We start from the raw sequence: 22059 nt of genomic DNA on the forward strand, positions 1-22059 counted from the left end.
GTGCAAATGCTTTTGTTTCAGGGCTGACAACTCTATACCTTTTCACAACTCCTCAGGTCCTTCTTCAGGGTGATGGAGAAAGCCTTTCAACGTACAGTAAAAAATCATACCTCAAAATCTTTCCCAACTCTCACACATCCTCGGGAAGCAATCACAGCTGCTCCACAGAAGGGGTCCCAGCACCTCCTGCCTACCCACCCCCTTCACACCATGAAAACATTAAAGAACAGGGAAAGAGAATCAAAATCCTGAATATTTAGCAGAGTGTCTAGAACAAAAGGAGTGAAAGGTAGGTGAGCATAGCTGGTGGTGGATTTTTTTAGGACAATTATTTTTAAGGGGTATAAGAGTACCAATTGATTAACTCAGGACAGAACACTCCGTGTGGCTCCAGTTTCTCTCTCTTTGCTATGAGTCCCAGTTACATGAAGTCCACATGGGAACTCCTCCTCCAGCAGACTGAGCCCGAGGGCACCATCAGCTCCCTGTCTGCCCAGTCCTCCCATGCAGCTCAGTGTCACTCTTTGTACTGCTAGCATCAAACACTGCCTGATCCATCCCACATGGATTAGTGGTGACAGGCAGCTTTGCTGGCTGCATCAGTACTGCCAGAGCACTGGCTGCTAAAGGGACACAGGTAGGTGGGGGCTAATTCATTTTGAGACATTGAAGACCAATTATTTTTACCTGGACTCTCTTGGAGACAAGACTGATGGATGCAGTTGGATTTGTGTAGCTATTGTGAGGTTACCTCAGTCTTGATCTATCCTTGATCAACGTGGTTGCTTCAGTCTCTGCTTCCCTTCATGTGTGAAGCAGCTGCCCTTGTTTTCTGAGGATGTGGGGTGGAACTGACACAATTAAAGGTCACCCTCCATCTGGGAAGAGAAAGTTCTGGTCTACAGTGAAGCACAGGGGCTGGTTTCCATTTTGTCAGAGTTATGTAATCTCTAAATAAAAAATATTTCTGCTGCTCACTACAAGATCTTGTTGCTTAATACTCCCTAGAAATGGCTGCCAGATTCCTGTGCAAACATAGCATGTACACAGTGTTTTAAAACCTACATAGATTGGAAGGTCTTTAAATTGTAAATTCAAAGCATTTTGTAGATGAGAATCAGTTCTTCCAACTGAAAAACAGGAGTGCCTGATTTTCAGAGGTGCCGGATTCCAGCTGAGGCCAAAGGCAACTGCTTTTGGTTTTGTGCTCACTTCTGAAAATTAAGTTTGCAGTATTAACAGTACATGTTAATAACAGGCATTCCAGGTGCAGTTGAGAGACATGGAAATAAAGTAGAGGGACATAAGATAAACATAGAACAAAAATTTGACAAAAGTGGAAGCAGTCAAGCCTTTAAAGAAAAGCACTATTTCCCACTTTGTATTTCAGAACTCCCGGTTCATAATACAAAATACAACTGATCCCTGCTGCAAAAACAGAACCCAAAAGCCAAGGTCTTCCAATTTAAATGCATATGTTCAAGAGCCAGTGATAAAAATTTCATTTCTACCCAGGATTAGGTAAGTGCACCCTTGCTTATTTTAGATAATATAATAGTTAAGCATTTTTTTTCTCTACCCTCATATATGTCAAAATGTCCTAATGTTCAACAAAATTTCATTAGCTTCCAGCTAATGAAACTTTAGTTTCATTTTGTGCATACACCACGTCCAGCACCTGTGGACATCCAGCATCTGTTAAGGTACCTAAATTTATAAACCTACAGAAATGTGAGTATATATTTCTGGAGAATCAGATATGTGCATTGCATTGTACAGAAGTTATGTATAAATTAGGTATACATAATATCCCACATAATTCTGTTTGTCTGCAGGAAAACACAAGATGCTTGGGGAAAGAAACAAAACCAAAAGGAGATCTGTGAAAGATCACAGAGACCTGTTATTTTTTTAAAATGCTTTAATCTGTCTCTAGTCACACTGCCAAAAATAATTTTTCCTAGGCCTAAGCTATGGATCAATGACAGTAATACTGCAGATCTGCATTATGTGGGTAGATTTTCTGTACTGTAAGTACCATTCTTTGCTGAGGGTTCACTGGTAGAAGACAAAACAGCAAAGTCTGTTTCCCCTTCTGAAGTGGCACAGACAGCTAAGCTAAGTGGAGCTGACTGAGGTTTGCAAGGAAAACTACAAGTAACGATGGATGCGAGCTTTTGCTGCATCCACTGTGCCTGACTGTCACTTGCTTTGGAAGGAAAACAAAAACAGCAAAAAAATCTGCTCTTAGAATACAGCTGACAAAAAGAGATGCAACCACAGGCTCTGAAGAAAAGGGGCTCTGAGGTGCTGAGCAAAACCAGGATCAAAAGTTAACAGGTGGCCAAATGGGCCACGGTAGTACTTTGAGCAAGGGTAGAAGAAATGGAGTAGAACACAAGGGAGTGTCCTTGAAAGGGACTAAATAGGATCTGAATTAGAGATCAGACATAACTGATTTATAGTCATTTGCACAGGATCAAAAAGTTTTCACCTCCAAGTCCAGGACAGGTTTGCATCTGTGCCTGCATTTATTAAAGAGATTACCTTTGTAATTTGATGTCAGCATCTTTCCTGTGCATGGATGTCACGTCCAAGATTTCCTCACACAGAATTTTGAGCCAGACACACTGTACCTCCATACAGTAGCATGGAACCTATTCCAATCACATGTGAACACCCTCTGCACCATGTATCCTTTCTTTCTGCACGTACAGGACACTCCTGGGAGGTGCCATCAAGCTACAAAGTACCAGCAAATTACCAAGTACGAAGTGCCATGCCTCTCTTGAAACAAAGCAGAATCTAAAAATTACAAAACTGCCATAAACTGGGGATTCAAATACCCTACTTCTTCCTTTGAGAAAAACCCATCACCTTACTTGCCTGACCATCCCAATGGGCACAGAGACATTTACTGTAGATATATCACATACATAAATTACAGCATAGCCCATGTACATTGCTTTTATTTCTCACACCCTTTAGAAGCAGTCCCCCAAATTCCAGAATTCTGTGGTCACAATTTGAAAGCCATTGTCATAAAGACAGTGCACCTCATGGGGAAAGTTAAGAAAAGCAGTGGAGTAAAGATTAAAAAAATGTAAAAGTTGCAGTGTGATAGTCATGTAATAGACTGGTAATCACTTAGTTTGCTTTTAAATCAAGCTTTGTTTCTATGTATGTGCTCTTATTCAAAGAGCTTGGCACACCCCAGTTATGTAAGCCAGCCCACAGGTGAAAGACTATGGTCAAGCTACTCCCTCTTCAGGCACGGAATGCCATTAGAGTGCTGACAACTCTGACAAGTACTTGTAATATATTTTGCTTTGGTAGCCATAAAGCTCAGCAAGACTAGATGATAAGATGCCTGTGGGCTGGTTTGGTCTTCCTGTCCTTAGCCCTGTAGGTTGGTGTGCACCTGTAAGCATCCTGAAGGTGCTCCATATGCACCCTCAGAGAGAGGTGCACTTTTCCAGCCCCTTGGCATGAGACATTCTCAGCAGCCAAGACACAGCTGGGAAAGTCTTTCCTTTGCAACACCATCTCATCACTGGCATCCACCACACACATATTGAGCCCCTCACCCTCTTTATTCCTGTTTACTGGGAGGGCCACATTAGGGAAGGCCACACTAGGGAAAAGAGGTTCTACTTAAAGGAGCTTTACTGGGGGAACAAAAGCATGTGGCTCTCCAAAACAGATGACAAAGACAGTAAACACAGCAGTGTAGAGGGAGATCTCCACAGTCTTTAGACAGCTGTACAGCTGTCATTAATGAAAAGGAGAGGAAATCTTTTCAAAGTGAAAATATGCCTAGATCTGCCCCTGTACATTAGAGAGGCAGGAGATCTAAGCATCGGGTTTTAATGAGGTAGAGCCTGAAAAGAATTCCGTATATGTTAGGTGATGTAAGAAGCATTCTGTCACAGAACAGAAAGTGTTGCAACCATGCCTCCCTGCATGAATCAAATTACAGGAGAAACAGCCAGAATCCAAACACGGAAGATACCTCATCATTAAAAACTGTTAAAACAAAGCGTGTACTGTTGCACATAATCTTGCTTTGGCAATCAAAAAGTGGACTGAATTATCTGATGCTTGGATTCTCATTCATATGCATCTGTATTTGTAGGGACAGCAGATTCATAGTCATTGTATCTGAAAGGGCACCCTCATTGTCACTTTTGTAGCATCCCTAATATAAATTTCACTAACCAAGAGATCAGTGGGATTCATTTGCCCATGCTGCTGATACGATGTTTGTGAAGCAAATAAAAAACTTGGGACCAGATCTATCTGGCACTGCTTTGCTGCAAACACTCCCGATGGAGTTGATGTTGTTCAGCCTGAAGAAGAGAAGGCTCCAGGGAGACCTTATAGCACCTTCCAGTACTTGAAGGGGCGACAAGAGAGCTGAAGAAAGGACTTTTTAGAAAGGCATGGAGTGACAGGACAAGAGGAAACAGCTTCAAAGTGCAAGACAGTTGGTTTAGATTAGATACTGCAAAAAAATTCTGTACTGTGAGGTTGATGAAACACTGGAAAGGGTTGCCCAGAGAAGCTGTAGATATCCCATCCCTGGAAGTGTTCAAGGCCAGGTTGGATGGGCTCTGAGCAACCTGGTCTAGTGGGCAGTGTCCCTAGGGGCAGGGGATTTGAAAATTATATGATCTTAAAGGTTCCTTCCAACCCAAACCACTCCTGTCACAGCCTGCTGCACCCTTTGGTTTAATGGACTCAAAATGAGATATCTCATCTTAAAAAAAAAAAAAAAAAAAAAACAAAAAAAAAAAAAAAAAAAAAAAACCAAAAAAAACCAAAATGTGCAGAGTGTGGGGACAAGAGAAACAATTAATGCATTTAAACATGCACATTTTGCCTCTCAATTCTGAGAAAGGATGAAGAATACAGTATTTTACACTTCCAGTGAGGACTCACCAAAAAAAGTTGCTCTTGATGGCTAAAAGCATAGGAAACTGTACTGCTTACAATAGATATGAGTCTCCAGCGTGGTCTTAAATCCAAGGGACTTGGAGGATCCATGCTAGAGGATCCATACTAGGAATCAAAAGTATTAAAGCCATGACCCTTGGCACGAACAGAGGCTGCTCAGTGTCACAGCATCCCTGCATATGGCTGTCAGTAGATCTGCCTTACTGTCACTTACAGAAAGGACTCAAATCTCTCCTAAAGCACAATATTAGACATGGGCAATCAGAAACCTAATTAGCAGTGCCAGCATTAGGGAATGGAAGGTGGCAATAGGGCTGAACACAGCTCAGGGATATATTTCTCTTTCAGACAGCACTGACCCCCTGTAGCCACCCAGGGATCACCTTCAGCATCTGACCCAGACCTCCAGCCTTCACCCAGGTCTCAGAGGGAAGGCTGGACACCAATCTCTGGGCTGTTGCCACATCTCTGACAGATGTGCTGCCGAGTGTCGCTGAGAGCCTGGCAGTCGTGTTCCCTGGGGGCAGCCAGGCTTCCAGCAGCAGCGAGGTGAAAGGCAGCTGCCATTCGTCCCAGCAGCAGCTGGAGAAGCCACAGCAATGTGGAAAGAGTGCTGGCAGTGGGAGCCTCGGGGGACAAGAGGGAAAGAAACAACGTCACTGTAATGGAACCCTTCCCTGCCTGACTGTCTGTCTGTCTGTCAGCAAGGACTTCTGAGTCAATAAATACCAGTCAAAATGCACAATTCTGGCTGACCTGCAGTCCTCCCTTCATCTCTGGAGAAAATAAACACGGGCTCTGGGTGCTGAGCTCCTCTGTTTTCTTCAGAGCCTCCATTGTACTTGTGTTTGCAACATTTCAGCCAGCAATGCTGGGCAAGGTTCACTCGGTACTCCCAGGAACTTGGAGGAACCCCCTGATTATTATGAGATTACCCTTCACTGCAAAATAAACAGTTCCTTAAAGATACCCTCTCAGGGGTGTTCCCTTACAGATGTCTAGGAGTCAGGAGGGGTCAAGACAGGAGGGATTTGACATGGTATATAAATCCTCTCGGTGCAAGCTGCAGTCCCCAGAACAATACCATTCACTGTCCAAAACATCCACAGGAACAGGAGCTGCCTCTAGAAAGCCTAAAGGAGGCACCCTCTCTCACACCTCAGCCCACAGCAGCACCTTACATGACTGCAGGCAGCTCAAAATCAGATGCAGAAGGGAGCTCCCGATCACTTATGTCTCATCAGAAACACCAGTTGCCATATCCCAGTTTTCCCTCTTCCTAAGGGATAACCCTGGATTTGGGATTCTCTTGTTCTCTTATTCCACATCTTAATTATCCTTGCTATTAGTCAATGTTCACAATGTAGTGTCAAACTACTGATTAAAAAACAGGAGGCCCAGCATCCCTCATGTTTGCTCTTTGTTTGAGGAGGAAGGATGGAACAGAAATGTCTTTGTTTCTCAATTTGCAAGCAGAAGCAGCAGCTGCCATTTCACATTTGGCCTGGCCATTAAAGGAAGTGAGGTGTATTTCACCTGTGCACTTCACAGTTACCTGATGACAATGGAGTGATTCAAGTGCTCTCTGCATTATGTTCTGTACCCTTTGTTTGACACTGTAAGAACACTAAGGAAATTACTGTTTTACATAGAACTGCAACATATATTATTATACATATACCTTTAAAACACCCAACATATCAAGACACTCCATCAGCAATTCAAACAGTTGGAAAAGAAAAAGATTTAAAGATATTTAAATCTGTCAAGGAAGGTGTAGGATTATTTGTTACTTTGAAATAAAAATAAGAGGTCATATCACTGTCAATTTTTAACTACAGAGAACAGAGGGGATATTCTTCAGCAAAACCAGACTTTATAAATATTGTAGCAGGTTTCAGGTCACTTATCTCCTGAGCTAATGGGTCATTCTGAAAGCCAAGGCTGGCTGACAGTTTACAGAAGTTGCTTTCTGGCTTTTCACCTAGAGCACTGTGGTTAACAATGGGGTCCTAAGCCTGAGAACCTCTCCAAACACCACAACACAGCCCTGAGGCTGGGCAGGCAGGAAAGTGAGCCATGCTTCATCTAATATTAGACAAAAGACTGGCCCAACAGGACACAGGGGTGGAGAATTCATCTCACAGGGGGCGTGCACAACAATGTGTGGCATAAGGTACTCAGCAGAAATGTCTGAGAGGAAAAGGCAGAGCAGCAATCCTGTGTGGTGTGAGCTGCTCTGGGGGCACAGCCTGCTCTGCTGCACTCTCAGAGACTCTGCTTCCCAAGCTCTGCTGCCCATGGACAAGCCACCTACCATAAACCATGCTTTAGAAATTGTAGTTTTGGTTTTAAGAAAAAATTCTGACTATTGCAGTTACAGAAATAACTGTGAGAACCTGAACAAGGGGCAAACCATTGCAGCAGCGCAGAGCTGCCTTGGAGCTGGAAACAACAGTTCCCACATCACCTTCTGGAAGCATTGACACATTTGCTCCACAGCAATGGAATCTGGCACATTCTTTAACTCATAAACAAAGTATTTTACCAATATCTGTAGTCAGGTTCCCAACATGAGTTTCTGACGAGTTTGCCCAGGCAAAGCCAGGGCAAAACAAGTCATAGGTGTTTGTGGCAAGGGAAGCAGTTGGCACATGGCAGCAGCAAGGCTGAGGACTGTGATCTGATACACTGCTTAAGCCATCTACAAATTAACTCCTTCCCAGGCACATACCAGGGGAAAAAAAAGTCCTGGGCTATGCTTCTTGAAACAATACTTCACAAAACAAGGCCCTGACAATGGAGATAGATTGCCTGGAGACATTGAGAGGCCAAGAAAAGATAAAAGCTTTCTTAAAAGAATGGTTGAAAACATTCATTGCCATATTGTGGTGATGACTATTTTCAGCAGATATGGGCCACAGCTGCACATGTTTGTGTGAAGAAAGGAAGACAAGAATGAAAGGATTTTTTTATATCATTACCATTTGGTCCCGTCTCATTGCAGAATACACAGAATCTGGCTTTGCAAAGGATGCCTTCTTTTGAATCCTTGTGGCTTGAAGCCAGAGCTAAGGTTGTTAATGAATTTAATTTAAGCCGTTAATGAGATAAAGAACCCAACTCACTTTGCAGCAGTGAGTTCCTGGCCTACAGGCTATACCAGGTCAGTGTACTGTATGAATAATAATATGCTGAGAAACTATTAGTGTTGCAAAGTCAAACACTCAGATGTCAAGGATCATCAGGAATAAGCCTGACCTTATTTCAGCTCTATCTGTGAGCTACCTTACCATGTTTGATTACATAACCACACAATTTTCCATTGGACCACAGCTGAAGATTCTGGGTATTCAAGGTGTTCTTTTATACTCATTGTTCAATAGGTGCCTCATGTCTTACACTGCATATCATCTAAAAAACATCTCTGAAGCCTGAACAATTCGTTTTCTAGTTGTAGTTTTGGGTGTTTTTTCCCTCTTACATTTAATTGATGAAATTCCAATGTGTGGAAATTCCTGTTCTGTTTCTGGAGACAAGTACCTGAGGTCCATGCCACTCCCTCATCATGCTTGCAGTCCTGCCTGTAAGCCCCCACCCCTTCTCAGAACATCAAGATACTGAATTCAGCAGCTTTTTGTCCCAGTGCCTTAATTCACAATCCTTCAGTCCCAGGTCCCTACCTTTTGCAGTCTTGTCAGAAAGGTTCCTTCTCCTCTCCCATGGTCTGTCAGACAAACACTGAAACCACAGTGGAGGGAGCAGCACTGTTCATCTCCTCGGCCTTGAGACAGCATGGGCACAACATGTACCCCACTGTTCCGCTGGGAGAGGAGATTGCCATCCACCTCTGGGGTTGAGAACAGGCAGAAATCCTTCTCAGAACATGCATTTCTAATGTCTTTGTGTGAAGTGGGGCTTCCTGAGGCTGACATTGACTAAATGTGGGAAATTTTTTGTGGAAATGGGCAAGAATACATTCCTGACATCAGAGGGACCTTCCACACCATCTACTGATCAAAAGACAACTCTTTCATCCAAATTAGGTAGAGATTATTAATTGTTACCGGCATCCCTTTCAGGTTTTTTCAGCATATGTGAGAATAGTCTCCTAAAACATTTTCTGAAAACTCAGTTATTTATTTTTCCTCAGTTTTTCACAGAAGGGGGAAAAGAAGGATGCAAGATACAGAAATTAATCCCTGATATGGAAAATTTCACCATAGTTATTTCAAATGCAGCAAAGACCATACAAAACTGAAAACAAGGTGTTACAGTGATGTGGCAGAAATTTTCAACACACATTATTAGAAACCTTTCCTTATATGTTGGTTATAGCAATCAGTTTTCAGGACTATTACTGTTAAATTCAATACAAAACTCTGGTTGGCTCTCATATGGATTAAAAGGTGTCCTAAGATCGTGCAAATCTTAATTCAAAAATTCATTAGTAACCCTTCCTACACTGTAATGAAAATTTTTGGTTCAGTCTGAGCAACCTCTTCAACTCCATTCCCACAGTCACCATAATGCAGAGTTTTACTTTCCTGTATACAAGACATGGATGAAAACAGAGCACTGCAGCAGGGCGTCCAACACAGATCAAGCAGGGGATCATTAAAGACTCCAAACTACCAGCCCAAGGACTCACCTTCCTCTTTTTCTGCCAGTAGTCCACCTACCTTCCCAAATCCCACAGCCATTCTCCTTCAACTCTTTGTCCTCCCACAACATACCTTGACTCTGCTTGGGGTGGACATTTGTTCACGGCCCATGTGCTATGCAGGTCACATGGAAAATAGTCTGGAGAACAACAGGAAATCATTTCTTGTGCTAAAGAGCGCAGAACCCAGAAGCTGGCCAGCAAAATGCTTGTGTCCCTCATTCCTGTGACCCTGTGGTCAGGGTGAGCTCCAGCTCAGTTTTTTATCAGTCTTAGCATCAGGGCTGAGTACTGATTAGAAAATTGAATTGCCTTCTCTCCACAAAGGCCAGAGGAGAAGGCAATTTTTCTGGCTTTGGTGAGGTGCTTTGAAAGAGGATCCTCATGAACACTAATAGGGGAGCCAGCAGTTCTGCTGCTTCAGTGGTACCCGTTTTGCGGACAAACAAATTACTTCAGTTTCCAATGCTGTCAATCTGGAACACCTCATCATTACCAAATTAATAAAAATGTCTTTAAAAAGTGAATAATAACCATGTAAAAAGCGCTAAGTAGCCAGTTGTCTGGCGCTTGAAGGCCAAGATTGGATGCTAGTGAGGGAGCAGGGGGTCTCTTTCTCACCTAGGTAATGATTATACGAGCCCCATAAGGACATAGTTAAATCAAGTATTAAGAAGACTGCACTTAAGAGGGGGAAAATATGTCAATCACACTTAGCCTTTGACAAAAGGAAATTCCTTGAAACTGAGAATGGGGAGAGAACGGGAGGGAGAGTGTCTCGTCATGTGGGTGGCCAGGAAACTGGAGGCCAGAAAAGTACGAGCGAGAGAAGGAGTAAGAGACGGGGGCGGGGGGGAAACCCACCAGACTGAATTCTAATCCAAATGCTGTGAGGCGTTCACACCAGGCCTTGTGAGAATATTAACAAGGTTACAGGAGAGGGGCCTTTAGCCTCGGGAATTATTAGTGAATATGGAATTATATTTGCGCAAACACAACCAGATGCAAGCAGCTAAATGCTCTGCAGATGTGAGAGGAGACAGAGTGTGTTCCAAATGGGCAGCAGCTTCATGTGTTTCAGCCCTCCATCATGATGCCTGGCTGCCTGTCAGAGAGGGTTGCTTTTCTGAAAGGGCAGAGGGGTGGGAGTGACAGGCTCTTTTTTATCAGAAATTTGAACACGGGCACATTTTAGGGTTTACTCTTTCTCCCAGACATTAGCATCTCTTGGTTGACTGACTATCATGCTGGGGACTACATCCTGACTAAATTCTTTTATATCTCTGTGCCTTAGGTTAATTTCCTGCAAATTTTCATTTCTCCCACTTTGCCATGTCTTTTTTTAAAATCTCCCTGTGTCTCTTTCCCTATTTTTCTTCACTGTTTGCGCTCTCTGGTTTTAGCGTCTAACTCTACCATGTCCTGAGCAGTTAGCCTGTATGCACGATATAGCAGGCTGTTTCCATTAGGATGAGAAATTGGTTACAAGAGCCAGGTATTTCTTTGAAGTAATCTTGTTTTACTACAAAAAAAGTCTCACTTCTTGAAATAACAGTAAGATTGAACAAGAATGCGTTGCCTTGCTCATGATCTGAGATCTGCTTGCCATCAGGGCTCTGCTCAAAAAACTCCTTTCCTTGGCTTTCTTTCAAGATCATTGTGTATTCACTTCATTTCTTGTATCACGATTTTTGGGTGATTTTTGGATTTTTTTGCTCCCTTCCTGCTTCCTCCTGCTTTCCATTGTTTCAATCACTCTCATCGATCCTCTGACCCTGCATTCAATGCTTATGTTGGGGCAACAGACTCAATTTTTTAAGCTATTCCTAAACACTCTCTTAGTCAGTGCGGAAGGTGATCAGCACACCCTGAGTGGGATTTATGGTGATTCAAAACCAAAAATCTGCCTTTCAGCTCCCAAAGTCACGTTAATAAGTGTACAGTACCAGTAAATACTTACTGTCTCTGTTGAGAATGTGGCTTCTTCATTCTAGATTGATTGCTACTTTCAAAGCAAACTACTGTCCCTACTCTGCAGAGCAGAGAGCATATGCTAAACCTTTACAGATCAACTTTATCAACTGAATTACAAGGACACTGAGATGGCCACAGGCCATAATCATAAAGTGTCACTCTGTGGCAGGGTTAAGACTTCTGCTCAAGAAGAAATTTTCTGCTGCAAAGAATAATGGCAGCAAATGACAGTTCATCCTACAGGACTGTAAATGTACAAGAATGGAGATCTGGCGGCTTATGTACAAGACATTTTAACGGATTACAATTTGACTTGGTTGAGTATGAAGACTGTTTTTAATACCTGAACAGTTTTAATTCCTGTTAAGAGAGGTCTTGCCTATTTATTTCCCTTACTCACAATGTTTGTTTTCACAAATAATCACAACATTCCTACAGTATGGTTTGTGCAAAATTGTTGATGAAGTTTGCTCTCAAATTTTTCATATTTTAAAATATTTTCTCTCACCGAATTCATGCTTTAGAGGCAACAAAATATTCTAGAGTTAGATAGAATTTTCAGACTCAGGCATGCTTTTTGGATTCCTTACTTTCCATGAAAAAAAAGCAGTGTACGCTCCTTAGGAGCGCAATGCATGCAGTTTGGTTACATATTTTACAGTGACTTGAAAGACATATTTGAATATATTGATTTACTCAAAGATTGAAAATTAACCACCCATTATTAGACCTTTCTTTATCTCCGATCTTGTTAAAAAAATAATATGTACTCCATAGAGCCAAGAGTTTATGAGGAAGAAGGTTGCACAGTAAAAAGGGAGCGAGGGTGGAAAAATAGAATATTTTCATAGACAAAATGCTTATTATTCTGCGACAAAAATTGTTGCCTACTAAAACTGTCAAATAAGAATTTTGTTCACTTAGTTTTTAAGTGGGAGTTAAGGCAACCAAAAGAGAAAGTGGCAAAAAGAACTTCAAGCTCCCATACAAAACTGGCTAAGAGCTCTGCTAGCTCACACAGAAGTAGAACTCTTTGTAACCTTGCACAAAGACTTTATTTCACTTGATTCTTGCAATTAAGCTGGTTTGGCTTGGATGTTTTTCCTGTTGCATGTAATCTCGTTTTCCCTCAGGCAGGGCCAAGAGGCTCCTTGGTGGACAACAGCCTCCCCTCAGCGTGGGCCTCAGCTGGTGGCCATGCTGAGAAGGCTTTTCCCCATTGTTCCCAACGGGGTCTGTGTTTTATGATGCCTCACAGTATAGGCAGCCACCATCTCCCCCGAGGGCAATGGCAGTTTCTGTTTCATGGAGAACAATGGATGATGGTGGCCAGTACAAAAGGGAACAACGCTGCATGGGGGGAAAAACAACAACAACAACAACAACAACAAAAATTTTTAGTTACAAAAACCAACAGCAAGTATGGCCATTCAGATGCAGCCTCTGGGAGGAAAGCACCTATTGTGCCAGGCCCTCTGTACAGGAAAGCTGAGAGGAAGATGGGAGGCACCATGCTTGTCTTCTGCACCAAAGAGGAAACCAAGAGCCCTGTCCTTGGAGGAGTGATGAAGAGGAAAGTGGATATGTGCATTCTCTGAGTCTAGGACACAAGATAAGAAGGTGGCAGAGCAGGGAGGTTTTGCTGTCACCCCTAACAAAGCTGGTGCCCTCGGCAGCTGGTCACTCCACCAGAATTAAGTATCAGTTTGGCATACAAGGGGAGAAGAATCATGAGCCAGGGGAATTCCTGATATTTGCAGGATAAAGCCAAGATAAGGGAATGCAAACAAGGGGGTATGAAGAATAATTGATGATGGGGGGTGACAAATCAGGAGGGATTTGGAGTTCAGAAAGCAAAGTATCTGTTTCAGCAGCCTTTCATTGCTCTGATAAAACAAAGCAACTGCATACCCAGTTAAAGTGTCCCATAAACCATAGGTGGTTTGCATTCCCCAGAAGGGAAGACAATAGTCAGAGCATAGCCATGAAAGTGGATATAAAAGGTAAAATAAAAACCAGAACAACTTTGAAAAACTTTGTCTGGGAATGTTATTAAATATTCACATGACAGTGATCTTCTTAGAGATAATTATAACAACTCTGCATTTTATGTACTTTATTCTTTCTAGAAATACACTTGGCTGTGCCATAGCTACATTTTTTTGAAAAGAGTTTATTTTGGTATTTCGTTATAGTTTTATTTTTTAGATTAATATGAAATAGTCAGTAAAGTGTATATTGAACTGTACATTAACTGGATATTAAATCATTACCAGGTCAACAGGTGTTAAGCTTCTGATCCCATTTTAGCAATTAGCGTTTTTATTAACGACAAGGAAGAAAATAGGAAAGTGCTGCTAATAAAGTTAGCAGATGATACACAGCTTGGTGGAATGATAAACTGCATTGAGCTAGCTATACACAGCTGGGTTATTTGGTAAGAAGGGGAACTCATTCAAGCAGTGAGTCTGAACACAGATAAATGGGCAAGGTCACACACCTGGAAATTAAAATATTAATTTCCACGCCCTTACAAACTGTGGGACTGTGGAAAACTCTGACACTGAAATTGATAGATATTAGATTTTAAAAATTGAGCTCAGTTCGGTGCAGCAGCTAACCCTATTCTCAAACACATAAATGCTATTTATTGTTCTACCAGTCCGTGCATCATCTGAAAACTTTCTCAGTAAATCTTCTATTTTTTTTTTTTTTAGTAAATGGTTGAGAAGCAGATGAATGATAATGAGAATAGCAATAGTATTGCAGCACATTTTGTTGCTTACCCTGAACAGAAGAGCTTGAAAAGCTGAAAAGATTAAGAAGTCACAATTGTAATTTAATATGTGTAAAGCCTATTTTACAATAGTTGAGGGGAGGGGGAAAGAAGTCCATGCTGTTTCTTTAAGAAACAAAAATAAAAACATTCTTTGATCATAAGGGGAGAAGATTTCTTAAACTAAAATGTGTTTTAGCTTAAAAGGTAATGAGGCTACACAATCTAAAACTGGAAAGTAAAATTAGATTATATTGGAAATAGGGTATATTTAACAGAAACTGTAATTATTTATAAAAATAAATAATAAGATTTACATCAATGTCTTTACATAAGTGTCTCATGCCTAATGACCCCCAATTTAAATGCAAATTAGATGAGCAGATCTCTCACATCTTAAGGATCCTTATTCCAACAAACAGGATGAAGGATTCACTTCTTTATTCTTTCTAGATTGTCTTCTTTCTGATTGTCTTCTGATCTTGGACAGTCATGTAAGTCACAGGCAGATGTTCACACTGTAATATATCCTCTAGAGAAGGTGAGAGAGATGTCGTATTAATTACCACTGTAAACAGCCAACTGAGTTCCCTTACTAAACTGAACAACCAGAGTTACAAAGCACAGGTTCAGAGTGTGAATTCCTACCTCTTCCTGAATTTTCCAAATCTGTTTGCTTATGAGAACTTTCTAACAAGCAAAGCCTTAACTTCGCCAGCCTTGTTTTGAAACTTTAAAGCTTTACGTTTTCTTCGGTTTTTTTCAATTAATTCTAGTATTAATATTTGAAGCCTTGAGTTTTTAATATGTCCACAGATATGGAAATATCACCATCAGTTGTGTATACATGAAGGAAATTTGGCAGATGAGAGAAATAATTAGGAGACAGAAGACCATCCTCATTAATAATGTTGCCCAAAGTAAAACTGTTACTTAAAGATGTGCTTCCACTTTGGAAAGGAAAAATCCCTGCTGTATAACAGCACAAGCCTCCTCACCGCCCGAGACAATTACAAATTAAGAACCAGCCCAGATGATTATTCTATCAAATTGTTTCCCAGATTTGTTCCAGTTTTGCAAACAACAGATCTCTGGGTTCAATGGGGTGAGCGAGTACATTAACCTAGTGCAATATATTTTGGGTGATATTTGCACTGATGGATATTAGTATATTGAAGTTTTAAAAGGAGGGCTTTTATGTAGGTGATAGGAAGGTCTCAGGTTAGCTTCTAAACAAATAAATTTCCTCCTTTCCATGGCTAAATTCCTGAAAGAATACCAAAAGGTATGAGAAAGTACTGTATATTTGGCCCCAAGTGTTTCTTACATCTTTTCTCTCCTTTTCCAGCCTTGTGTTATTTAAAAGGAGATAGAGATGGACAATACATCAGCATCAATTTCTTTTTTCTTTTTGAAGTCTGTTGACACTGTAGTTTTGGGGTTTTTTTCTGTGGATTTCATTTGACTTACATGGGGCAAGTATGTCCATTCACCATTTCTAATGATACTCCCTAACACTTATCTGGACAACACTATTTGCATATAAAAGGCAGTTTCAGATACAAAAGACAGGAGTTATTAAAAGTATTGCTTATGTTATGCCCAAAAATTTGTTAGCCATTTTAAAGATATACAATAAGATAGCTCTCTGCTGGGAATAATTGAAGGTCTCCTCAGACATCCAGGCTGTATTACTCACCGGAAATACAGAAATGGGTTTTCTATTTACTGTAGTAAAGCAACCTTGTCTATAAACTCCTTATTGCTGCAAACCAAAGGTGTGTGTCTGGGGAGGGCAAGGTTTTCCCCTTGATGTTCCAGGACATGGAAATATAATCCTTTTTCAGAAACAGATGTTTGCAATAGAAAACTTTCACTCCACTCTCTTCTGTTTTTAATCTGCTCACGACAGGAAACAGAGATTCAAAATGAATGTAAAGAACACAGTCACCACAACTGATGATAATACAAAAGAACACGTAGGAAAGATTTCTTTTTCCCAACATATTATAGGGAGAAAAGGTTTACAGATTTCAGAGAGTTCTAGGTGTTTTTGTTTCTCAGTGGCTACCAACACAGTGTTTTTCCATTAACTTCAGAGGATACAGCTCTCAGCAATGCTTTGATACTACCAACAGTTTCAGCATACAAGAGACAGTACAACTCTTCTTCCTGCTCTCTGCTATATCTTCAGCACTTCCAAGTGACTGCCCTGCTAAAGCTTCACTGAACAGACAGATGCATAAAAAGGGCCAAAAGATTCTTCCATAGCATGTGTAAAATACAAAATGAAACAGGTAAGAGTAATTGATTCACCCTCTTCAGCCAATCTTGCTGCTAACCTCTAGGCTCTCAAGAATTTTGAAGATGTGCTTTTTAAACTACACCAAACTACACATCTCAAGTGAAGTTCTTTATGTATGACAGTGTGAAGGGTTTGACTGGGCTCTTTCCTGTGCTGTTTGGCTGCCTGTTCAAACTTCTACTCTCACTCTTCTTCCCATCACAGCCTCCCTGGTCTCCCTTCTCCAGCTTGCCTAAATACCCTTTCCTTGCTCTTTCATTCAAGTAGTACCCTGCTAACAACAACCTTCACTTGGAAAACAACAATATTTGTATATTGATTTCTGAAAATTAATTTACCACTCTGTGTGTCATGCACTCTTTGATCTGTGTTCACTCTTTTTTCAACTGAGAGCTATTTGGGGCAGGGGCTGTCATCTGGTTCGTGCTTGAGTAATGCACACCACAAAAGCATCGTATTTTAAACAATGAGCAATGCTGTAGCAAACAATAACAATTATAGTTATAATTACCCCTCCCACAAGCTACATTAAAATACACGATCACTCAGAAATTGAGAAATGACAGCATCAACCCTGTGATACAATTTAATTAATTTCCCTCTCTTATTCTGTGTATGATGATACTGTCTCTAGCTATATCATAGTATACTATTTCTGCAAATGTCTTGCTTCATTGAGTATTGCTGATTTTTTAAAATACTTTTATTATCCAAAATGGTGTCCAAATCTTCCTTACCATACGATTTTCTGTCACAATCCCTTCACTTAATAAAAAGTTACTAATTTCCTTCTACTTTTTTTTTTTTTTGTTATTTTTATCAGGGGATGTGAATGATTCAAGAGTATTAGTGAAATTATTTTGGCAGTGCTGACTTGAAGAGGTTTACTCTATCTTAAAGACGGGAGATAAAGCGCCAATAGAGTAACCATAAAACATAAATCTTACATGTTAAATTAACAGACATGTTCTAATATTTTATACTGTTTCATGTTTTTAGTATATGGTACATTGGAAGCACAGTAACAAAAAAAAATAGCTTTTAGCTAGGAGTGCACAGAATTTCTAATATTTTTTCAGGTGAGGAACAAAAAATATTTTAGCGCACTTGATTTTTCACAGCGGAAAGAAACAAAGCCAAGTTTTCAAAATTCATTCAGCTTCTTGAACAATTCTTCCATTTTACACTCTGCTGCTAAAACCCAAACTTCTATGGTAGGTAAGACAAGAAGGCTGTGCATAAAATCTCTCTACGCATCCCTAACTAATCCCCAGAAGCCTGTTCACACCACAGAATGTTACACGCTCCTATGTAAAGCACTGTCTCTTGAAGGCTTCATGAAAATAAAAGTTTCGTGGGCTGTAGCCCAGCTACAGAGGTCTTCCTACCTGGAAAAAAAAAAAAATCACAGACTGTCTGTTCTGCTCCTAGGACTTCCTGCATCTTCACTAATTACTTAACTGTGCATGTGCCTAGTGTTTTCTTAAATAATTTTACAGCTATCATAAGTGGTTATTTCCCTGATTTTGCAAATATCTCTTTTTAAGCATGGAAACCCAAAGTGGACTTAGCAATTTCTGACTGGTATCCCAGTACTAAAAACTTGACTATATGAACTACAGGACAGCATTAGAAATAGATTTACTTGTCCAACACAATCTCTAGATCTCTTGCAAAATCACCCTGTCCCATGGGACACATGATGATCTGAAAGACTTTGTATAAAACTCTTGCTTTTAAGTCCACAGTCAGTTTGGTGGTATCAAAACCAGCAAATTGCACTGGTGATATTTTGAGTTCTGGTTTATCAAATTTTCTTAATTTGGGCTCTGTAGCAAATTCCTCACGTCTCAATAGTCATTAATGTATTCATAATGTGCATTGGGATAATAAGGGTAGGGGGAAAGTGTCTAGGAAAAATACATGAGAGAGGTCAGAGGCGTTTTGGCAGCAGTGGGAGATTTCAGAGGACAATAAACACTAGCAGTGAATCCTTCTCCTCTCCTAACTTGCCTATCTCTCAGGATGCAAGCTGTCATCTCCTCTGGGATTCTCAAGCCAATCTCTTCCTCATCTCACCTGCCTTACATGTTCACACCATTCTCCTTCTTGTGTTAAAGAGCTGTTGTAAATACTGTATTGACTGGGGTTTTTTGTTCGGCTTAAATAAAGACTTAAAAGTAATAACACTGGCTCAGTTCTGGTTAAAGGGAAAAAAATCCAACTTTAATTCAACTTTTTACTTCAGTTTCAATTTGATTTTAAAACACGCTTTACTTTAATAGATTCCTATTATCTGTATGCTCATGACATTTTTATTGTTTTGTACGAATCTGTCAATATTTGTGTCAACAGCACACTTCAACATAAATTATACAGAACCTATTTCCAGATTACCAGCAGCAGTATTGAGCAGGAAAAAGCACAGCTTGCCATACAACTCTACTATAACAGGTACTTTTGAAGACCTGTCATCTGATCAGCCCTTAGCCATTTCATGTATGTTTATCAGAATTCTCTGTGATACTAAGTCAAAGGTATTACTAAAGTCTCAAAAGTATCACCTTTTACTGTTCCATTTAATAACTCAAATTATAATAGCCTTGAAAACAAGCACTAATGCTTTTTCAGTAGTATTAACTTCATCTTCATTCTTCAGTTTTTTATTGCTGAATTCTACATAGTTTTTTTCTTCATAATTTTGACTCAAACCAATGTTTAACTTACTGATTTATAACCACATTATAATATTGATATTTATTAGATGCTGAAAGCTTCCTCCCTGGTAAACTTACTGGAAAAAATTTTTGGTTTGATTATCTGCAACTGAAAAATTGTCTTAACATTTTCTTATCACATTACATCAATTTTCTTCGCAACTTTTTGAAGGTAAGTTTATATTCCATTTGTATCCAGCATCGTGCTTTTCACGGCATCAGTTTAAGACAACTCTACCTGCTCCATTTAGTTTCCAAAAGAGAATAATTCTAGTGGGGAGACAGGAGGTAGGGCAGCTGTCCATCCCTCTCACCATCAGGAGTATTGCCTAATGCTCTGCATAGATCATATCTTCAGTCTCACATCAGAGGAGCAACCAGAGGCTTTTGTCCAATCATTTCTTGGTTTTAGAACCAGAAAATCTCCAAACATTCGATTTTTCAGCTTCTTCCCTGACGTTTCCCACATTGAGCTTCATGTCATTTTTGTCTAGTTACGTTCTCAAAAAAGGCTGACTCATTTTTGCTGAAACACTGAATAAAAACATCAAAGATGAACATCACATATAGAAGCTTTCAGCTCAAATTATGAAAAATATTTATAGTGATGATGCAAATGATGAAAAAAAATTATATATATGATTTTTGAGTTCAAGTTAAAGTTCTTAAAAAATCAAAGTCAATTTTTTACAATTTGTATCAGAGCAGTGCCTGGGAACGTAAATGAAGATTACGCTCTTATGTACTAAGCACTCTTCATATATGGTTTTAAAATATAAAAATTGTCAAAATGAAAATAAATAAACAGTTATGTAAATTTACAGAGGGTTTAACAACTAAACCCAGATTTTATAGTTGGGAACTTTCCATAATAATATCTCCAGTGACAGGGTTGGAGTGGGCTACTGAAACTAATGACTGGTCCAATGCACAGTGCCACTGGTAACAGACCTACAAGGGTGCCTTCTTTCCTGATGGCTGGTTAGTTTTCCCAGAGCCCGCCATAGCAAATTCCCACAGTCACTGTTCCACATGTTTGCAGACCTGCAGAAGAGCTTGGGTTCACGTCACTTGGAACACTGGTAACAAGCATTTTGTGGCTTCCCAGCCTGGGCATTGAACTGGGGAGAAATGAAATCGGGAGAAACCAGGCAGAGGAGCTAACACGAGGGGTTGATGTACAACTTCTTCAGGAACTTGTCAAACCTCATTAGTAACTTCAGTACTTCTTGCTTTGGTTCTGTTACCTGGCGCAATGGAAGAGCCATGGCACAAAGACTGGATTTGGGGACATGCTGTGTCTGAGGTGCTGGACAATGAGATCTGCTTCTGCCTGGGCTTTTGGGCAGACCGGAGCAGACCGAGGGCAGATAGCAGCTTTTGGGGGGGTCCTGCGGAGGCTGACTTTAGTTAGTATGACAGGACGGGCAGAGGCCACGCTGCGAATCTCCCCGTGGAAGAGCTGCCGTGGGCAAGGCCAGGCGGCCGGAAGGATGCAGGGATGGAGGAGGCCTCGGATGGGACGCGCTGCCGAAAGGCGCCGTTCCAAGGGCACCCTGCAGGCGATGCAGGAGCCATGGAAACCGAGAAGCGACGACCTTCACTCCCACAAGTGCCAGAGTCAATGCCGACGCCAGCGCCGCCCCTTCCCGGTAACCGCGCCCCACCAGCGGCCGCTCCCGCAGCGCGCCTGCGGGACATGCGCGGACCCTGCCGCGCTCCTGCCCCGTGTCCCTCCCCCCCGCCTCTTCCTTCCCGCCTTTGCCATGGCGACACCGAGTGGCCTGATCCGGGCCCTACACCGCGGGACCCTCGGCCAGGTAACCGGCCTGGGACATCTCCCCCGTCGCTTCCCGGTGTGCCCGGCCTGGGTCGAGCCCCGCGCTCCCGCCGCGGCCGCCATCCCGCCCCGTGCCGCGGGCCGGCTCCGCGCATGCGCAGAGCGGGGGGGCGCGGGGCGGGGCCGGGCCGGCTCCTGCCGCCCCTTAGGGAGCGGCGCTGCCGCCGTCATTCCCTCTTCTCCGCCCGTTCTTCCCGCTTCCCGGCTCGTCCTTCCCGCTTCCCGGCTGGTTCTCGCTGGCTCCGCTCAGCCGCAGGGCCTTTGACTCCGCGGGGCGCTCGGGGAGCGTGAGAGAGGGAGGCCTGAGCCGGCAAGTGCCGGCGTCGTGGGGGTGGTTCAAGCGCTGAGATTGTGCGAGGTTTCAGCGTTGGTCTTTGCTTCTTGCCTTTCGATTTTAAATGCACCTGTTGGCTACGAGCTCCTGTCTTCTGCAGCAGGAAGGAAAAAAACAAACCTGATAAGTGTTTGAATGGATGTATGTCAACCCCTCCCCTTGGTGCTTACACGACCTCAGCGGGGTGTAGTGTTTGAATTTCTTTAATACATTTGGGGTTTCCATTGTAACCCATCAGAAGCCTTTCCCCGCCTCTCATTACCCCCGCCCACCCCCATTATATTAGAAAATTGAAATAAAGGGGGAACTGATTGCTTTGATTGTAGTTTGTAAGATAATCGCAAGCAATCAGCCAAGTCAGGTAGGTACATATTGAGTGTCGTCTTTGTAGGCAGCCTCCTTCATAGTTTTGCATCTGTGAATGGCTTGCCTTAGAAATCCAACTTTTTCTGTAGTTTGCCGCCTTGTTTTTAAAATGAGTGGGAGAATTTGAT

The 22059-nt window shown here is 41.7% G+C and overlaps 1 protein-coding gene across 6 annotated transcripts in view; it reads left to right on the forward strand.

Annotated features, from left to right (window-relative positions):
• The first annotated feature begins 20288 nt into the window (after positions 1 to 20288).
• Positions 20289 to 22059, forward strand: part of WARS2 (tryptophanyl tRNA synthetase 2, mitochondrial) — a 46620-nt gene continuing 44849 nt past the window's right edge. For 5 of the 6 annotated variants that reach the window (XR_005953157.1, XR_005953159.1, XR_005953156.1 and 2 more), the window contains exon 1: positions 20289 to 21211. Coding sequence is in view for 2 of the 6 variants with exons in the window: in XM_041411082.1 (XP_041267016.1) it covers positions 20684 to 21211 (528 nt within the window). In the remaining 4 variants the exon portion in view is untranslated. Of the gene's footprint in view, positions 21212 to 21365; positions 21707 to 22059 lie in introns of those variants that run through there. The other variant, XM_041411083.1, reaches the window with a different exon arrangement.

Source organism: Onychostruthus taczanowskii, unplaced genomic scaffold (genome assembly GCF_017590055.1).
Source record: "Onychostruthus taczanowskii isolate IOZ18803 unplaced genomic scaffold, ASM1759005v1 scaffold34, whole genome shotgun sequence".
NCBI lineage: Eukaryota > Metazoa > Chordata > Aves > Passeriformes > Passeridae > Onychostruthus > Onychostruthus taczanowskii.